The 16,761-nt window shown below is 65.1% G+C and overlaps 1 protein-coding gene across 15 annotated transcripts; it reads left to right on the plus strand.

The window, feature by feature from the left end:
- The first annotated feature begins 603 nt into the window (after positions 1–603).
- Positions 604–15,594, plus strand: PLXNB3 (plexin B3). 15 transcript variants are annotated; one of them, XM_024240645.3, is made up of 36 exons: positions 604–748; positions 1,943–2,052; positions 3,350–4,390; positions 4,728–4,907; positions 5,391–5,519; positions 5,605–5,705; positions 6,251–6,380; positions 6,553–6,709; positions 6,799–6,907; positions 6,989–7,103; positions 7,219–7,344; positions 7,426–7,542; positions 7,772–7,865; positions 7,948–8,117; positions 8,326–8,477; positions 8,672–8,777; positions 9,376–9,506; positions 9,740–9,916; positions 10,028–10,223; positions 10,369–10,608; positions 10,696–10,854; positions 10,927–11,078; positions 11,188–11,288; positions 11,362–11,585; positions 11,707–11,885; positions 12,076–12,142; positions 12,369–12,696; positions 12,838–12,941; positions 13,134–13,227; positions 13,463–13,635; positions 13,783–13,943; positions 14,203–14,350; positions 14,516–14,580; positions 14,651–14,726; positions 14,856–14,930; positions 15,191–15,594. In XM_024240645.3, the coding sequence occupies exons 2-36, from the start codon at positions 2,008–2,010 to the stop codon at positions 15,293–15,295; spliced, it is 5,727 nt and encodes a 1,908-aa protein (XP_024096413.2). In that variant the 5' UTR covers positions 604–748; positions 1,943–2,007; the 3' UTR covers positions 15,296–15,594. The 15 variants fall into 15 exon arrangements, with proteins under 15 accessions (XP_024096413.2, XP_063577198.1, XP_054401210.1 ...); XM_054545235.2 differs by lacking the exons at positions 604–748; positions 1,943–2,052 and having other exon boundaries at positions 2,912–4,390; XM_063721132.1 differs by lacking the exons at positions 604–748; positions 1,943–2,052 and having other exon boundaries at positions 2,912–4,390; positions 10,696–11,078.
- Positions 15,595–16,761: the final 1,167 nt, after the last annotated feature.

Here is a 16,761-nt window from a genome sequence, read left to right on the forward strand (position 1 = left end):
GCCCGTGACCAGGCCTCCCCACATTCTCTTCCCCAGGGCCACCAGCTTGCAGTAGCCCACGGCAAGGCAAGTTCAAGTTCTCAAGCCTGGCCACAGAGACCCCACCTGATTTGCTGACCTCCGCCACACCCTGGAAGATGGCCCTCGACCAACCTTGTGTTCCAGTCGGTGGGAAACACTGGTTTTTCCTTAACGCCATGTGGGCATGTCACATGCAGGCCTGGCCTGGGGTAGGCCTCAGCTCCATCTCCTGCCCAACGCCTGCCAAGGTTCATGGTTCAAGGCCATGTAGCCTGACGGTTAAGTGAAGGGGCCCTGTGGTTGACTCAGCCTTGCCACATACTAGCTGTGTGACTTTATTCAAGTTTCCTAACCTCCCGTGCCTCAGTTTCCCAACCTGTGTTTGTTTCTGAATGGTGCCAGCGCCAAGCCCAAGCCTGGCATCCAGTAGGTGCTTCGTGCCGGGTTATGGAATGCCCACCCGATAGGAGGGCGCTGCCGTCTCTCACCTGCCAGGTGCCCACGGTCAGTACTCCATCATGCCCGCTGCGGCCAGCAGAGGGCAGCAGCGCCCTGCCCTGCACCACTGGGCAAAGGGGCGGGCGGAGAGAGGCTGGGCTGCCTGGCCAGGCTTGTTGGGATGAGTCGGACTGGGCACGATTGCATTGTGGGGAGGGAGGCTGGGGCTCTGTGAGACGTGCTCCTGGCACCGCCAGCTGCTACTTGGCCCTCGCCGGTGGCCCGCCAGGTAGGCAAGAGCTGGGGCAGGCTTGGGCTTGGGCTTGGGGTGCAGGGGCTACCAGGCCTCAGGGCAAGGCATCAGGGTGTGCTTGGGCCAGGGAGAAGCTAGGGTCTCAGGGCCAACTGGCTGGGGTCAGGCAAGAGCCCTTGGGTGTCGGCCCAGCCTGACGACCGCACTAGGTGTCTGGGAGCACGGTGTCCCCCAAGCGGTAGCCCTGGGGTTAGGAGGTGGGGAACCATGTTTCTTCCCCGAAATGGGGAAGCCAGCGCCAGCCTTGGGCAGGGTACAGGGTAGAGAGGCTGCCCGCCTGGCTCCCCACCCCCACAGCCACCCAACTGGCCCAGCCAGGTGGCAGCAGCCCACTGCCACCTTGCCCTGGAGCCTACTGCTGCCGTGCTGTGGGGGAGGCAGAGACCCCATCCCCAGTGCACCTGCTCCTGTGCCACTGGCCAGGGTGGCCTGTGAGGGTGACAAGGGGGCTAGCTGCTAGGTGCCCCTCTCTTCCCCATCCCCTGCATGGACGGCATCTAGGCCGGCAGGATGGTGCTTCAGAGGGTGGGGTGGACAGCCCCGGCCTGTGGACCCTCTGCCTTAGCCCATCTCAAGCAGCCTCCTCCCGTGGTCCTGCTCACTGCCACCATGCTGTACCTGGCACCACTTCACCAGTCCCCAGGGGCAGGGCTGGGCTGGGGGTGTGGAGGAAGATCTTTTGGACAAAGGCAGGCATTGAGGGCCAGGATTGGCACTTCACCCAGGCCCCAAGGCTACCAGCCAGCATTTGCAGGGGCTCCGAGGCCCACCCCGTGCCCTTCACAGGGACCCGGGGAGTCAGGGAGGGGCATGCTTAGTGACACAGGGGTTGCAGGGCCAGAGGGGGAGGGCTAGCTGGAGGAAACCCCGGCCCTTTGTCCCCGGATCCCGGGGGTGGCTCCCTGAGGGTGGGAAGTGGCAAGAAGCCCCCTGTCCAGAACAGCCCAGTGGGGGTGACAGCACTAGCGAGTGGGGCCCTGGCCTGGCCTCTGGACAGAGGGAACATTGTTGTGGTGGAGGCAGGGCTGCCTTGGCCTGGCCACTATTGACAAAGCTGCCAGCTGTGAGGGAGCCCGGTCGCCAGGCCCTGGGCACCACCCCCACCGCCGCCCCTCCTTCCCCAGGCCAGCTCGAATGGGGCTGAGCCTCGACTGTCTCCCTCCCACTCAGGACAATGCCCCCCCACAGCCATCTCATGCCCATCGCCACTGCCCTGGGGCAGCTGAACTGAGCGTATGTGCCACTCCACCCAGGAGACCCCTCTGCTGCACCACTTCATGGTAAGTGCCCAGGCCCGGTGTCCCCAAAAATGTTCCTGGGAGGGGCAGGGTAGGGCAGGATGGCTGTGGCCAGGCCCAGGACATACAGGCTGCAGCCTCCCTCACGGCAGACACTGCCCCAGATAGCCCGGGGTCCGCAGGAAATGTCCGTGCTCTTCCTGCCTGTGTTCCTGAGATAAGGGGCTCCTGGGCCTTCCTCCAGGCGCTGCTCTGCCCCGCGTCCCAGCGGCCCCACTCCTGGTCAGCATGTGACCACACATCCAGGGCAGCATCTCTCTGTGGAGGGCAGGAGGGGCCACAGCAGGGGCTGCTCTCACCTCTCACCCTCAGGGGCTCAGCCCCAGGGTCCCACCAGGCACACCCAGGAACCATCTCCAGTCTGGCACACCTCCCTGCCCCTTCCCTGACCCCTCCCCCGGCCAGCTCTCCTGGTCTGCTCTTCTCCCGGGACACTCCCACACTGAGGCCCCCTGTGCCAGGCCCCGAGAGACCCAAACTGCTGGGGCCCATGGGGCAGGAGCAGGCCTCCCCGCACCCCTGCAGCCTGTGTTGTCTCTTGGCACCCCTGGCTTCTCCCAGCACCCCCGCTGCCTTGCCCCAGTGCTTCCTCGCCCTGGAGCTGGGCGCCAGCATGGAGCAGGCCAGCATGGAGCTGACCCCTGCTCCTCGCTGACTTGCTCCTTGCTCAGCCCGCGGCTGCCTGGCTCTTTCCCCCAGCTGGGGAGGGTTCCTCCTTGCAGCCGGCCCTGGCTGCCCAGGGCAGGTTTTCTCTCCCCGTCTGGTCCCTTGGGGCACACGGTGGCCTCACTCCTCTCACCCTACTTAGATCTCTCTTGTCTGGGTGGCGGGCGCAGGGGCACGCTGTGACACAGCTTCCGCCAGCCTTCCAGCTCCCGCGGCCTCCCTCCCTCCCCTGCCCTGTCTCCATCCCTGCCCCCTCTGTAACTCACAGTCCCTCTGTTAGCTCTTGCGGCTTTCCAGGACCTGCCCCCCTTCAACAATCTACATGCATATAAAGTAGGAGATGAAAGAATTCTCTCCTTGTGTGCTTGTGCGTGCATGCATGCACCCCTCCCTGCCTCTTGCTCCAGCTCTTGGACACTGTCTTTGTCCCTCCTTATGTCTTCCTCTCTCTGTGCCCCCTCTGTCTCCTCGTCTCCGCTCACTCTCTCTCATTCTCCATCTCTCTGCCTCCCTCCCTCCCTCCCGGGCCCTGAGCACTCTGGCCTCTCTCCACCCCACCTTCCACCTTCCTCTGCTCCGCGCTCCCACTGCCCTGACCTGTGCCGTCTCACAGGCCCCCGTGATGGCTCACTGGCCTCCCTTCGGCCTCTGCCTCCTCCTGCTGCTGCTGTCCTCACCACCACTGCCCTTGACAGGGGCCCATCGCTTCTCCGCACCTAATACCACTCTCAACCACTTGGCACTGGCACCTGGCCGAGGCACACTCTATGTCGGCGCAGTGAACCACCTCTTCCAGCTCGGCCCCGAGCTGCAGCTCGAGGCCGTGGCTGTCACTGGCCCTGTCATCGACAGCCCTGACTGCGTGCCCTTCCGTGACCCAGCCGAGTGCCCACAGGCCCAGCTCACTGACAATGCCAACCAGCTGCTACTGGTGAGCAGCCGTGCCCAGGAGCTGGTGGCCTGCGGGCAGGTGCGGCAGGGCGTGTGTGAGACACGGCGCCTTGGGGATGTGGCCGAGGTGCTGTACCAGGCTGAGGACCCTGGTGACGGGCAGTTTGTGGCTGCCAATACCCCGGGAGTGGCCACAGTGGGGCTGGTGGTGCCCTTGCCCGGCCGGGACCTCCTGCTTGTGGCCAGAGGCCTGGCGGGCAAGCTGTCAGCAGGGGTGCCACCCCTGGCCATCCGCCAGCTGGCCGGGTCTCAGCCCTTCTCCAGCGAGGGCCTGGGCCGCCTGGTGGTGGGCGACTTCTCCGACTACAACAACAGCTACGTGGGGGCCTTTGCCGACGCCCGCTCCGCCTACTTTGTGTTCCGCCGCCGTGGGGCCCGGGCCCAGGCTGAGTACCGCTCCTACGTGGCCCGAGTCTGCCTGGGGGACACCAACCTGTACTCCTACGTGGAGGTCCCCCTTGCCTGCCAGGGCCAGGGCCTCATCCAGGCCGCCTTCCTTGCCCCGGGCACCTTGCTAGGGGCGTTTGCCGCGGGCCCAAGGGGCACGCAGGCGGCGCTCTGCGCCTTCCCCATGGCGGAGCTGGGTGCCAGCATGGAGCAGGCCCGGAGACTTTGCTACACGGCGGGCGGCCGGGGCCCCAGCGGCGCAGAGGAAGCCACCGTGGAGTACGGCGTCACGTCGCGCTGCGTCACTCTGCCCCTTGTGAGTGGCACACCCTTCCATCCCCCCTCTCTCTGTGGATGGCTGGCATCTTTCAGCACTGGGCAGGGGTGCCCGCCCATGGGAAGTGCCAGCCAACCTCTCAGCCAGGGGTCAGATGAGTCTCCAGGTCTCCTGCCTGCTCTCCACCCGTTTCTTTCTGCCTTTCTCCCTCTGGATGCTATGAGCTTGCCGGGTGCCCTGGCCCTTCGGCCCTGATTGCTAGGCCTTGGGGTCATCCCAGGGTGCCTGGCTCTCCTCCCGCTGGCAGCCTGGGTATCCCCCCTGACTGCCTCTCTGCCCTCTTCCGGGGGTTGATTCTCCACTCCCTGCCATGTAGGACTCCCCCGAGTCATACCCCTGCGGCGACGAGCACACCCCCAGCCCCATTGCTGGCCGCCAGCCCCTGGAGGTCCAGCCTCTGCTGAAGCTCGGGCAGCCGGTCAGCGCCGTGGCAGCCCTCCAGGCAGACGGGCACATGATAGCCTTCCTGGGGGACACCCAGGGCCAGCTGCACAAGGTGAGGGCGCAGACTTGCTGTCCGGCTGGGTGTGCCCCTGGCCACAGAGGCTCAGGAAAGCCCCCAGCAACCTCCACCTCTTAGCCCGCATCCCACGGTTGGGTCAGGGGGCTTTGCCACACAGTGACTGCTGGCTGGGCGCTGCCCCCTGCATCCCGGCCTTCACCAGCTGGTGAGGTGGGCAGGGTGTGGTGCCTCCTGGTGACCTTCCTGTGTCCCCATAGCTGCCCTCCCACCTGGCAGAACTGTCCCTGGTACACGGGGCCTCACCCAGGCTGCCGCTGCTGCCCCGGTGTCATGGTTCCCTGGAGAGTGTCCTAGGCCTGAGGGTGCTGAGTGGGGGAAGCGATGTGTCCTCCCTCGATGGCCCGGCAGGAAGGGGAACTGGCTCTAAAAAGGAGCCCCCACTGGGAGGAGGGCATGTCCCTAGAACAGGCAACCTTTGGCCATCTGGCCCAGCCTCGTCCTTGTCCCCCCACTCAGGTCTTTCTCCACGGCTCCCAGGGCCAGGTTTACCACTCCCAGCAAGTGGGGCCTCCAGGCTCAGCCATCAGCCCAGACCTGCTGCTGGACAGCAGTGGCAGTCACCTCTATGTCCTGACTGCTCACCAGGTGAGGGCCATCCTGGGGCTGAAGGGGCCAGCACACACGGCCCGAGTCTCGTGCCCATTGCCTCTCTGCTCTGCTGCCCCTCCAGGTGGACCGGATACCTGTGGCAGCCTGCCCCCAGTTCCCTGACTGTGCCAGCTGCCTCCAGGCCCAGGACCCACTGTGTGGCTGGTGTGTCCTCCAGGGCAGGTGAGCACGGGGCCTGTGCCTAGGCTTGGGCCAACAGGTGGTGTGTGCCAGGAGGCTGCCCCTGGAAGCAGCCCTAGGCATGCCAGGAGGCCAACCCTGCTTGTTGGAGAGACTCGGGGCCACCACGGAGGTCACCCATCCTGCCCCATCTCACGGAGCCATGAATCTGGTTGGCACCCGCCTTTTCCGACACCACCCAGCCTGTGGGCTCCTCATCCCAGCAGCCCCAGCCAGGGTCCAGAACCCCCACACAGCTATCCTCCAGCCGGTGCTCCACACGGCAGCCCCAGGAATCCTTTAAGGCAGCCCTGAGTCACTGTGCGTCCCTCAGCCCAGCCGCAGCTGCCTCTTAGGGCTGGAGCCCACGCCTTGGCCATGAGGCCCTGCCTGCTTGGCCCCTTTCTCTCTGGGCACAGTCCCCTTCACGCCTCCTGCTCATTGCACCCCACTGCACTCCAGCTGGGCCAGCCTCCCCAGCCCCCTGTTGCCGGTCATCCTTGGAGTCTAGGACCCCCACGGTGACCTGATGGACCCCTGCCTGGCAGGTGTACCCAGAAGGGCCAGTGCAGGCGGGCGGGCCAGCCGAACCAGTGGCTGTGGAGCTATGAGGACAGCCACTGCCTGCACATCCAGAGCCTGCTGCCGGGCCACCACCCCCGCCAGGAGCAGGGCCAGGTAAGCCGCCCACCACCACTGGGCCCTCTGGGCAGCATGACCACTGCCTGGAGCACAAACCCCGCCTGCCTCCCGTCCTCCTTCCTCTCCCATAGCCTCTGCTGCCACCCCCAGCAGTGGCCGCCCCCTCTGCTCTGGCTCCATCTCCCGGTTTCTCCCTGCTGCATCCCAGGTCACTTTGTCCGTCCCCCGGCTGCCCATCCTGGATGCAGATGAATACTTCCATTGTGCGTTCGGGGACTATGACAGCTTGGCTCATGTAGAAGGGCCCCACGTGGCCTGTGTCACCCCTCCCCAAGACCAGGTGCCACTTAACCCTCCAGGCACAGGTGAGTGGCCCATGGGGTAGGGGGCTGGGGTGGAAGCTGGAGGGGTAATGAGCTACCTGACCTGTCCTGCCCCCACTGTCCCCTCCCAGACCATGTCACTGTGCCCCTGGCCCTGATGTTCGAGGACGTGGCTGTAGCTGCCACCAACTTCTCCTTTTATGACTGCAGTGCCGTCCAAGCCTTGGAGGCGGCTGCCCCGTGAGTCCCTGGGCCTGCCTCCTGGGGTAGGGGTGGCGACCCCAGAGGGCACTCAGTTGAGCAGCCGCCCTGCCCCTCTAGGTGTCGCGCTTGCGTGGGCAGCATCTGGCGGTGTCACTGGTGCCCCCAGAGTAGCCACTGCGTGTACGGAGAGCACTGCCCAGAGGGCGAGAGGACCATCTACAGCGCCCAGGAGGTGGGTGGGCCCGAACTTCGGGCAGAGACAGGGCTGTCCCTTCTCCACCCTTCCCAGACCCGCCCAGCAGTAGGCCCTTTGAGTTCTGAAGGGCTGAGGGCTCTTGTTTTCCCAGGAGGACGTCCGGGTGCGTGGCCCAGGGGCTTGCCCACAGGTCGAAGGCCTGGCAGGTCCCCACCTGGTGCCTGTGGGCTGGGAGAGCCATTTGGTCCTACGTGTGCGGAACCTTCAACATTTCCGAGTGAGCTGTCAGGAGGGAAGGGGGCAGTGCAGTGGAGTCTGCCAACAGCGTGTCCACGCTCCTGACAGCGTCCTTCCCCAGGGCCTGCCTGCCTCCTTCCACTGCTGGCTGGAGCTGCCTGGAGAACTTCGGGGACTGCCGGCCACCCTGGAGGAGACAGCAGGGGATTCAGGCCTCATCCACTGCCAGGCCCACCAGGTGAGTGGCCGCCCTCCAAACCCTCTTGCCCCCAAGCTTCTGTAGACCCTCAGGGGTCTGCCATCTTTGTGGAGAGCCTGCTTGGGGCCCATAGCCTCTGTCCGTGGGCTCCAGTCTTGGGGGGAGAGGCAGGGAACGATCACATTCATTCTGGGGGGTGGCCCAGAGGAGACAGGAGTCAGAGGTGCCCTGAGTGGGCACCCAGCCTGACCCCATACTCTGCCCACAGTTTTACCCCTCCATGTCCCAGCGGGAGCTCCCAGTGCCCATCTACGTCACCCAGGGTGAGGCCCAGAGGCTGGACAACGCCCATGCTCTTTATGGTGAGCCTGAGGGCAGCCAGGCAGGCGGGGCAGGGTGGGTGGCAGACAGGAGGCGCTCAGCACACTGCCTGACCTTCCCTAGTGATCCTGTACGACTGCGCCATGGGCCACCCCGACTGCAGCCACTGCCAAGCGGCCAACAGGAGCCTGGGCTGCCTGTGGTGTGCTGACGGCCAGCCTGCCTGTCGCTATGGGCCCTTGTGCCCACCGGGGGCTGTGGAGCTGCTGTGTCCTGCGCCCAGCATTGATGCAGTGAGTCTCCTGACGGGCCCCCACAGCCCAGTGGGCCACTTCTCCTGCCCCATACTGTCCTGTCCTCCGCGATCAGACCAGCCCTGCCCCAGGCCCCCAAACCCCAGCAGCTCGGCCTGGCTGGGCTGGTTGGCTGGCCGGGCACCCAGCACTGCAGAGTGGAGTGTGGGTGCGGGGGATCCCATCTGCCATCATTTGCCTGCTGCAGGTCGAGCCCCTGACCGGTCCCCCTGAGGGAGGCTTGGCCCTCACCATCCTGGGCTCCAACCTGGGCCGGGCCTTCGCCGACGTGCAGTACGCCGTGAGCGTGGCCAGCCGGCCCTGCAACCCTGAGCCCTCTCTCTACCGCACCTCGGCCCGGTGAGGCACTTGGAGGGGTGAGGATGGGTGGGGAGGCCCTCAGAGATGGCCACCCAGAGATAAGGAAGGCCTGTGGCCAAGAAACCTGGGGCACTCGGTCAGGGGAGGGGTGGAGAAGGTGCGCTCGGTAGCAGCTGGTGGGCTGTCCCCTGCGTCCCTGGGCCCTGAGCAGCTCCCAGGCCTCCGCTTTCCAGGATTGTGTGTGTGACATCTCCTGCCCCCAATGGCACCACTGGGCCCGTCCGGGTGGCCATTAAGAGCCAGCCACCAGGCATCTCAAGCCAGCACTTCACCTACCAGGTCAGTGGCCTCCCAGGTGCACCCTACACAGGGGAGGGTACGAGGGAGGGCCAGGAAGGACAGGCGCCTAATGAGGATGTCAAGCTGGCTCTGCCGGGAGCAGGAAGCACCGCTGCATGCCTAGGAGGGAAGCCATGGCACGTGAGTGGAGGTGGGCAGCCAGGTCAGTCTGGGGCACGAAGCTCTCGGGACCTGTTGCCCTGGGCACTTGGTGGCACCGTTTCCCGGGTGGGAAGCCTGGGACAGGAGCAGTGGGGGCAGGGGTGGGTTCTGCCCAAAGAGGCAACTGGATTTGAGAGTTTAGAGCTCCAGGTCTGGGGGCTGTAAGCTGTGGTGGGGAGGAGGCTGTCCCAAGGGGGACAGAGTGGCAGTGAGGATGAAAGAGCCCCACTCCTACTCCCCATGCGGCAGGGGTGGGTGGGAGGACGGTGGCCAGTGTGCAGTGGCCTCAGGAAGGAGGGCGTGGTCCACTTTGGCCCCAGGAGGTGAAGCCCAGAGATGACCTGCGCTTCAGAACCGGAGGGCCTTGGGCATGGCCCAGGGGGGTGAAAGGGCCAGGCTGGGCTGCCGTGCCTACCCAGCCCGCGCTGTTCCCCAGGACCCTGTCCTGCTGAGCCTGAGTCCTCGCTGGGGCCCCCAGGCAGGGGGCACCCAGCTCACCATCCGAGGTCAGCACCTCCAGACAGGTGGCAACACCAGTGCCTTCGTGGGTGGCCAACCCTGTCCCATGTGAGTCCCGGCCTGGCTGCCGTCGGGTGGTGGGCACTCCCATAGGCCTCAGCGTCCTTTCTACACAGTGGGGGTGGTACATTCAGAGAAGTGGTTGCTGTGGCCACCCCCAGTGGTCCCTGCCCTTGTCAAGGCAGGCAAAGTAGGGCTTCTCCTACGGGGGTTGGGCCAGGGCTCGGGTAGAGGGGCGGTAGTTAGAGCCGAGATGAGAGACCCCACTACCCATCCTGCAGCCTGGAGCCAGTGTGTCCGGAAGCCATCGTGTGCCGCACCAGGCCCCAGGCTGTCCCAGGAGAAGCAGCAGTCCTTGTGGTCTTTGGCCATGCCCAGCGCACACTGCTCGCCAGCCCCTTCCGCTACACCGCCAACCCCCGGCTTGTAGCAGCGGAGCCCAGTGCCAGCTTCCGGGGGTGAGGATCAGCCCACAGGCCAGCCTGTGCACCAGGAAGGAGGGAAGGTGGGATGGGGGCTGGGCTGTGTTGCCCACCGCCCGCCCACACCCGACTGCCATCCTGGTACAGGGGTGGGCGACTGATCCGTGTCAGGGGCACCGGCCTAGACGTGGTGCAGCGGCCCCTGCTGTCTGTGTGGCTGGAGGCTGACACAGAGGTGCAGGCTTCCAGGGCCCAGCCCCAGGACTCACAGCCAAGGAGGAGCTGTGGAGCCCCTGCTGCGGACCCCCAGGCTTGTATCCAGCTTGGTGGGGGGCTGCTGCAGGTGAGCCCCTCACCAGCAGGCGACAGGGCTGTCCCCGACCATGCCCATGCCCAGTGGGGAGGGGGAGGGCAGGCCACCATGCCCCTAGCAGCGCATAGTGGAGCCCAGCTCACTCCATCTGCGGTCGGCCCTGAATGCCCCACAGTGCTCCACTGTCTGCTCCGTCAACTCGTCCAGCCTCCTCCTGTGCCGGAGCCCTGCTGTGCCAGACAGAGCCCGCCCGCAGCGGGTCTTCTTCATCCTGGACAACGTGCAAGTGGACTTCGCCAGCGCCAGTGGGGGCCAGGGCTTCCTGTACCAGCCCAACCCCCGCCTGGCACCCCTCAGCCGCGAGGGGCCTGCCCGCCCCTACCGCCTCAAGCCAGGCCATGTCCTGGATGTGGAGGTGAGGGCCACCTTCAACCCTGCCCCGCCAGGGCGCTCAGGCCGCCTCTGTGGGGGCCAGCGGCTTAGGCTCCCATGTGTGTCCCAGGGCGAGGGCCTCAACCTGGGCATCAGCAAGGAGGAGGTGCGCGTGCACATCGGCCGCGGCGAGTGCCTGGTGAAGACGCTCACGCGCAACCACCTGTACTGCGAGCCGCCTGCGCACGCTCCGCAGCCTGCCAATGGCTCCGGCCTGCCACAGTTCGTGGTGAGTCTGTGCCCTGGGTGGGCAGGTGGACCGGGTGCCGCCGGCATGCACTCAGGAGCCGTGCCCCCCCAGGTGCAGATGGGCAATGTGCAGCTGGCTCTGGGCCCTGTGCAGTACGAGGCTGAACCCCTGCTGTCTGCCTTTCCCGTGGAGGCCCAGGCAGGCGTGGGCATGGGTGCTGCAGTGCTGATCGCCGCCGTGCTCCTCCTCACCCTCATGTACAGGTGAGACCCGCCCACCCCCAGCACACTTCCCTCCTCGCCATTGGCAAGGGTGCCCTGGCAGGCGGCTAGCCTGGCCGTGGCCCTGGCTGATGCTGGCCCCGGGCTGCAGGCACAAGAGCAAGCAGGCCCTGCGGGACTACCAGAAGGTGCTACTGCAGCTGGAGAGCCTGGAGACCGGAGTGGGAGACCAGTGCCGCAAGGAGTTCACAGGTGGGTGCGGAGGCAGGGGGGACAGGGTGCCCACGAGGCCTGAACTCACACCTCGGCGCCTCCTGGCCCGCAGACCTCATGACGGAGATGACCGACCTCAGCAGCGACCTGGAGGCCAGCGGGATCCCCTTCCTGGACTACCGCACCTATGCCGAGCGCGCCTTCTTCCCTGGCCATGGCGGTTGCCCGCTGCAGCCCAAGCCTGAGGGGCCAGGGGAGGACGGCCGCTGTGCCACTGTGTGCCAGGGCCTCACACAGCTCTCCAACCTGCTCAACAGCAAGCTCTTCCTCCTCACGGTGAGGGCTGCATGGCGGGAGTCCCCGGTGGGCAAGGAGGTGGGGCTGGGGAACTACTGGCCTGAGACAAAGGTGGGGGAGGAGTGGGACTTCCCGGGATGAGCCTCCGACCCCTGCCCAGCTCATCCATACCCTGGAGGAGCAGCCCAGCTTTTCCCAGAGGGATCGCTGCCACGTGGCTTCGCTGCTGTCGCTAGCACTACATGGCAAGCTGGAGTACCTGACTGACATCATGAGGACCCTGCTGGGTGACCTAGCGGCCCATTACGTGCACAGGAACCCCAAGCTCATGCTACGCAGGTTGGCCTTGACCTGGACCCAGTGGCGGGGATGCGGGCTTGCCACAGACCTGCCCCCATCGCATCCTGGGCGGGCTCTGTCCAGGGGCGGGTGGGGCCAGGAAGCCCCAGCAGGTGGAGGGAAGGAAAGTGAGATGTCCTCAGCAGGGACACAGGCACAAAGGCCTGACCCTGTGGCCGGCTCCCCGCAGGACAGAGACCATGGTGGAGAAACTGCTCACCAACTGGCTGTCCATCTGCCTGTACGCCTTCCTGAGGGTGAGGGGCACTGTCCCGCCTGCCCCCAGCCCTGAGTGGCAGACTCCTCCCCTCTTGCCATGAGGGGGCTGCTGCCTGCGCCCTACCTGACCAAGGCCCGGCAAGGGCGGCTTTGGAAACGGAAGGACTTTGAACCCTCTCCGGGGCTGGAGGCGAGGCAGAGGCGAGAAGGGCTGTCATCGATCCCCCCTCGCTTGGCTGATGCTGGCTCATCTTGGCAATGCAGGAGGTGGCTGGTGAGCCACTGTACATGCTCTTCCGGGCCATCCAGTACCAGGTGGACAAAGGCCCCGTGGATGCCGTGACAGGCAAGGCCAAACGGACCCTGAATGATAGCCGCTTGCTGCGGGAGGACGTGGAGTTCCAGCCCCTGACGCTGATGGTGCTGGTGGGGCCCGGGGCTGGCGGGGCCGCAGGCAGCAGCGAGATGCAGCACGTGCCAGCCCGGGTGCTCGACACGGACACCATCACCCAGGTCAAGGAGAAGGTGTTGGACCAAGTCTACAAGGGCACCCCCTTCTCCCAGAGGCCCTCAGTGCATGCCCTAGACCTTGGTGAGAGAGCCAGCCCTGCCCACCCACCCCAGGGACCCTTCCCTACCCCTCCGGCACCGGGAGCCTCTCAGCTGTGTCTTACTATGAATGTGGGGCATGGAGAACAGGCTGTAGACTATCTGCTTCCCTGACTCCCTCCAGAGTGGCGCTCGGGCCTGGCTGGTCACCTGACCCTATCGGATGAAGACTTGACCTCCGTGACCCAAAACCACTGGAAGAGACTCAACACCTTGCAGCACTACAAGGTGTGAGCAGTGGCGTGGCGAGGCGAGGCAGGGCAGGGCGGGGCTGGGGCGGGGCGGGGCGGGGAGGGGCGGGGCAGGGCGAGGCTGGGGCAGGGCGGGGCTGGGGCGGGGCAGGGTGAGGCAGGGCAGGGTGGGGTCGGTGTAGGCGCCTGGCTAGGGATCAGCACAGCCTCTGCTCCCCATCTCTGCCAGGTCCCCAATGGAGCAACAGTGGGGCTCGTCCCTCAGCTGCACAGTGGCAGCACCATCTCCCAGAGCCTGGCCCAGAGGTGCCCCTTGGGAGAGAGTGAGTCCCTCAGGGTCGGCCCTGACCTGGGGCCACTGGAGTCCAGGTTGGGAAGGCAGAACTCCTGGCCACGCATCTGCCTCAGCTTCATCCCCCACCCCACCGAGATCTTCTGCCCATCTCTCCTTCCTTTCTTCCAGTCCCCACCCTGCCCCACCTTGTCGGGGGAGTGGACTGGGCATCCCAGGCCAGGGGCAGGGGGTATAGCCCTGAAGCCAGGCTCCTGTGCCCTCAGACATCCCCACGCTGGAGGATGGCGAGGAAGGGGGGGTGTGCCTCTGGCACCTGGTGAAAGCCACCGAGGAGCCAGAAGGGACCAAGGTGCGGTGCAGCAGCCTACGGGAGCGGGAGCCAGCAAGGGCCAAGGCCATTCCGGAAATCTACCTCACCCGTCTGCTGTCCATGAAGGTTGGTGCGGCCTGGGCGGCTGGGCCTGAGAGGAGGCTCAGCCAGGGACCCCGACCAAGCCAGGGTGTGGGAGGAGCAGGGGCAGCCTCAGACGTGGACGGCCCCCACACCCTGCCGTCCACACGGCCCTTATCCCTTGCCTCGCAGGGCACGCTGCAGAAGTTTGTGGACGACACCTTCCAGGCCATTCTCAGTGTGAACCGGCCCATCCCCATCGCCGTCAAGTACCTGTTTGACCTTCTGGATGAGCTAGCAGAGAAGCACGGCATCGAGGACCCAGGGACCCTGCACATCTGGAAGACTAACAGGTGCCTTTCCTGCTGCCGCACCCCTGCTGTGCACATGGTCCACTGAGTCCCAGAGGGACCAGGACATTCCCAGGGTGGATGCCCCCACCTGGGGTTTCTGGAACTTACAGGAAGATCTAGGGCCCAGGTCACCTGGGCCACCAGGCCAGCTTCCAGCGGCCCCTGGCCCCGAGTGTGTTGCCAGTAGGCTGGAGTTCATGGGGCGGAGATCACAATGGCAGGCCAGGGCCTCACGCCCACGCCTGCCCTGCGCCCCCAGTCTGCTGCTGCGGTTCTGGGTGAATGCCTTGAAGAACCCACAGCTCATCTTTGATGTGCGGGTGTCGGACAATGTGGACGCCATCCTTGCTGTCATCGCCCAGACCTTCATTGACTCCTGTACCACCTCGGAGCACAAAGTGGGCCGGGTGAGAGCAGTGCCAACAGCAGCAGCTGGCAGGGACTTGAGGAGGAAAGGCTTATGGGGGAAGCCTAGAGGGCTCTGCACAGACCTTTGGGTGGGCAGTGGCAGCATCATGGGGGCGCCTTCACCTCCTAGCTCATGCCTAGTGCCTCCCCTCCCTCCGGAGCAGGATTCCCCAGTGAACAAACTGCTCTACGCCCGGGAGATCCCACGCTACAAGCAGATGGTGGAGAGGTGGGTGTCAGAGGCATCGGGGCTGCGGGGATGGGGGCTGCCCCACGCCTAACTCAGTCTGCTCCTCCAGATACTATGCGGACATTCGCCAGAGCTCTCCGGCGAGCTACCAGGAGATGAACTCTGCCCTGGCTGAGCTCTCCGGGGTGAGGCATGGCCCGGGGGGTGCGCCTGTCCACATGTGGGTGGAAAGACTAGCAGAGCAGAGTGGGGAAGACTTGGGGCTTGAGGACCAGGCTGGGACCTCACTGCCCCCCTCCACGTGGTGCCCCCAGAACTACACTTCTGCTCCCCACTGTCTGGAGGCTCTGCAAGAACTCTACAACCACATCCACAGGTACTACGATCAGGTGAGGCCCAGGGTGCTCCGGAGGGGAGGCGCAGTGGAGCGGGAGGCCCGTGGACCCTCCCGGGGGAGCAGGGGTGCCAGCCCATGCTGGCGGGACCCAGGCTGGGGAAGGGACTCGGCTTTCATTCCAATTCCCCAGGGAGACCCCAGGCAGCCCCCACTGGATCCCGAGGCTCCTGCGGAGATGGAAGCAGGGTGGGTGGCCCTGGGCCAGCAGGCAGAGGGGCAGGCTCAGACAGGCACCCTCCTCTGCCCGGGCAGATTATCAGTGCCCTGGAGGAGGACCCTGTGGGCCAGAAGCTGCAGCTGGCCTGCCGCCTGCAGCAGGTCGCCGCCCTGGTGGAGAACAAAGTGACTGACCTGTGAGCTCTGGGCTCAGACAGCAGCAAGCCGGATCCACCACCACCGCAGTGCCTTATGACCCCGGAACCGAGCCAGCCACTGAGGGGAGCCGGCAGAGCCTGGGGGCACAGGGTGCAAAGCCAGGCACTGTGCCCAGCAGTGGGCTCCCTGCCTGCCACCTCCCCTGCCAGCCCGCCCACCTTCCCCCCACCTGGGATTGTTTCTAATTTATAAGGATCCCCCTCCTTCCCCCTCTCCCCATTGTATTTATTTGCCTGCTGGAAAATCACATCCGGAAATAAAATAGAAATGTCTTTTTATTTTACTTTGAGACGGAGTCTCACTTTCTCTCCCAGGCTGGAGTGCAGTGGCGCAATCTCGGCTCACTGCAACCTCTGTTTCCCAGGTTCAAGCAATTCTTCTGCCTCAGTCTCCCGAGTAGCTGGAACTACAGGCATGTGCCACCATACCTGACTAATTTTGGTATTTTTAGTAAAGACATAGTTTCCCCATGTCGGACAGGCTGGTCTCAAAACTCCTGACCTCAGGTGATTTGCCCGCCTCAGCCTCCCAAAGTGCTGGGATCACAGGCATGAGCCACCGCGCCCGGCCAGAAATGTCTTCTGACAAAGGGCCCAATCCCCAGCCCTGCTTTTCCCTGCAGGAGCTGACTCAGTGCTCTCCTGACTGACAGTCCCTCAGCCCTATGCCTATGACCTGCTACCCACGGACAAAGAGAGGCCATCAGGTACCCGGGCTTCACTTTCCCTCCCACTCCCTGGCGTTGCTGGCCCCTCCACCAATGCCTGGCCCACCCCTACCAGTTCACGGACCCTGGTACAGGGACACTGCACCAATATCTTGGGACAAACACCCTCTCTGCCGAGCCCCCTCCCTTTCATTGGGACTCCTCTGTCAGGCCCCAGCTGGCCTCCCAGCTCCACCCTCGCCTCTCCATTCCCTTGCCCTTGAAGTGGCCAGAGTGATCTTTTGCTGAGCAGAAGCTCAGTGACCACCTCCCAACCCCATATCACCCAAGCTCCACATTAAGCCTACAGACACCAGGCCTCTAGTCCTCGCCCCCAAACCATGCGGCAGCCGTGGCCAGCACGTGAAGGGCTGGAATGCGTCTTGGCCGCAGGCCTTGCCCCACTGTGCCCTGTGCTGCCCTGGATGCTTCTGGGGACCCAATTTCTCCTGGTCTCTCATGATGCAGCCCCGAGGTCACAGGCCCCTCAGTCACCACCACACTCATGGGGAAGTGGCTATGGGCTTGCTTGTCCCCAGCAGCGAGCAGCTTCCTGCTGCCTCCCCCATGTCTGGCTATGGAGCAGCCCACGGCAGGCACCTTGCAAGTGGTGGAGAGGAAGAGCAGGCACTGGGAGCCAGAGTGCCAGGCAGCGTCTCAGGAGCAGGTTCTGGGCTGGCAAGCTCCCAGGCCTCCCCTCAGCAGGCCTGTTGCCTCTGGTAGGGGAAATGAGGGGTCCCCA

The sequence above is a fragment of the Pongo abelii genome, chromosome X (assembly GCF_028885655.2).
Source record: "Pongo abelii isolate AG06213 chromosome X, NHGRI_mPonAbe1-v2.0_pri, whole genome shotgun sequence".
NCBI classification, from domain to species: domain Eukaryota; kingdom Metazoa; phylum Chordata; class Mammalia; order Primates; family Hominidae; genus Pongo; species Pongo abelii.

Excerpts from the sequence above, each read along its gene's own strand:
- PLXNB3 (XM_063721121.1), top strand. The coding sequence starts at position 3,077 with ATGAAAGAATTCTCTCCTTGTGTGCTTGTGCGTGCATGCATGCACCCC. Across the intron at positions 4,391-4,727 it reads GCTGCGTCACTCTGCCCCTT|GACTCCCCCGAGTCATACCC; the intron begins GTGAGTGGCACA and ends CCTGCCATGTAG. Across the intron at positions 13,228-13,462 it reads GAGGTGCCCCTTGGGAGAGA|ACATCCCCACGCTGGAGGAT; the intron begins GTGAGTCCCTCA and ends CTGTGCCCTCAG.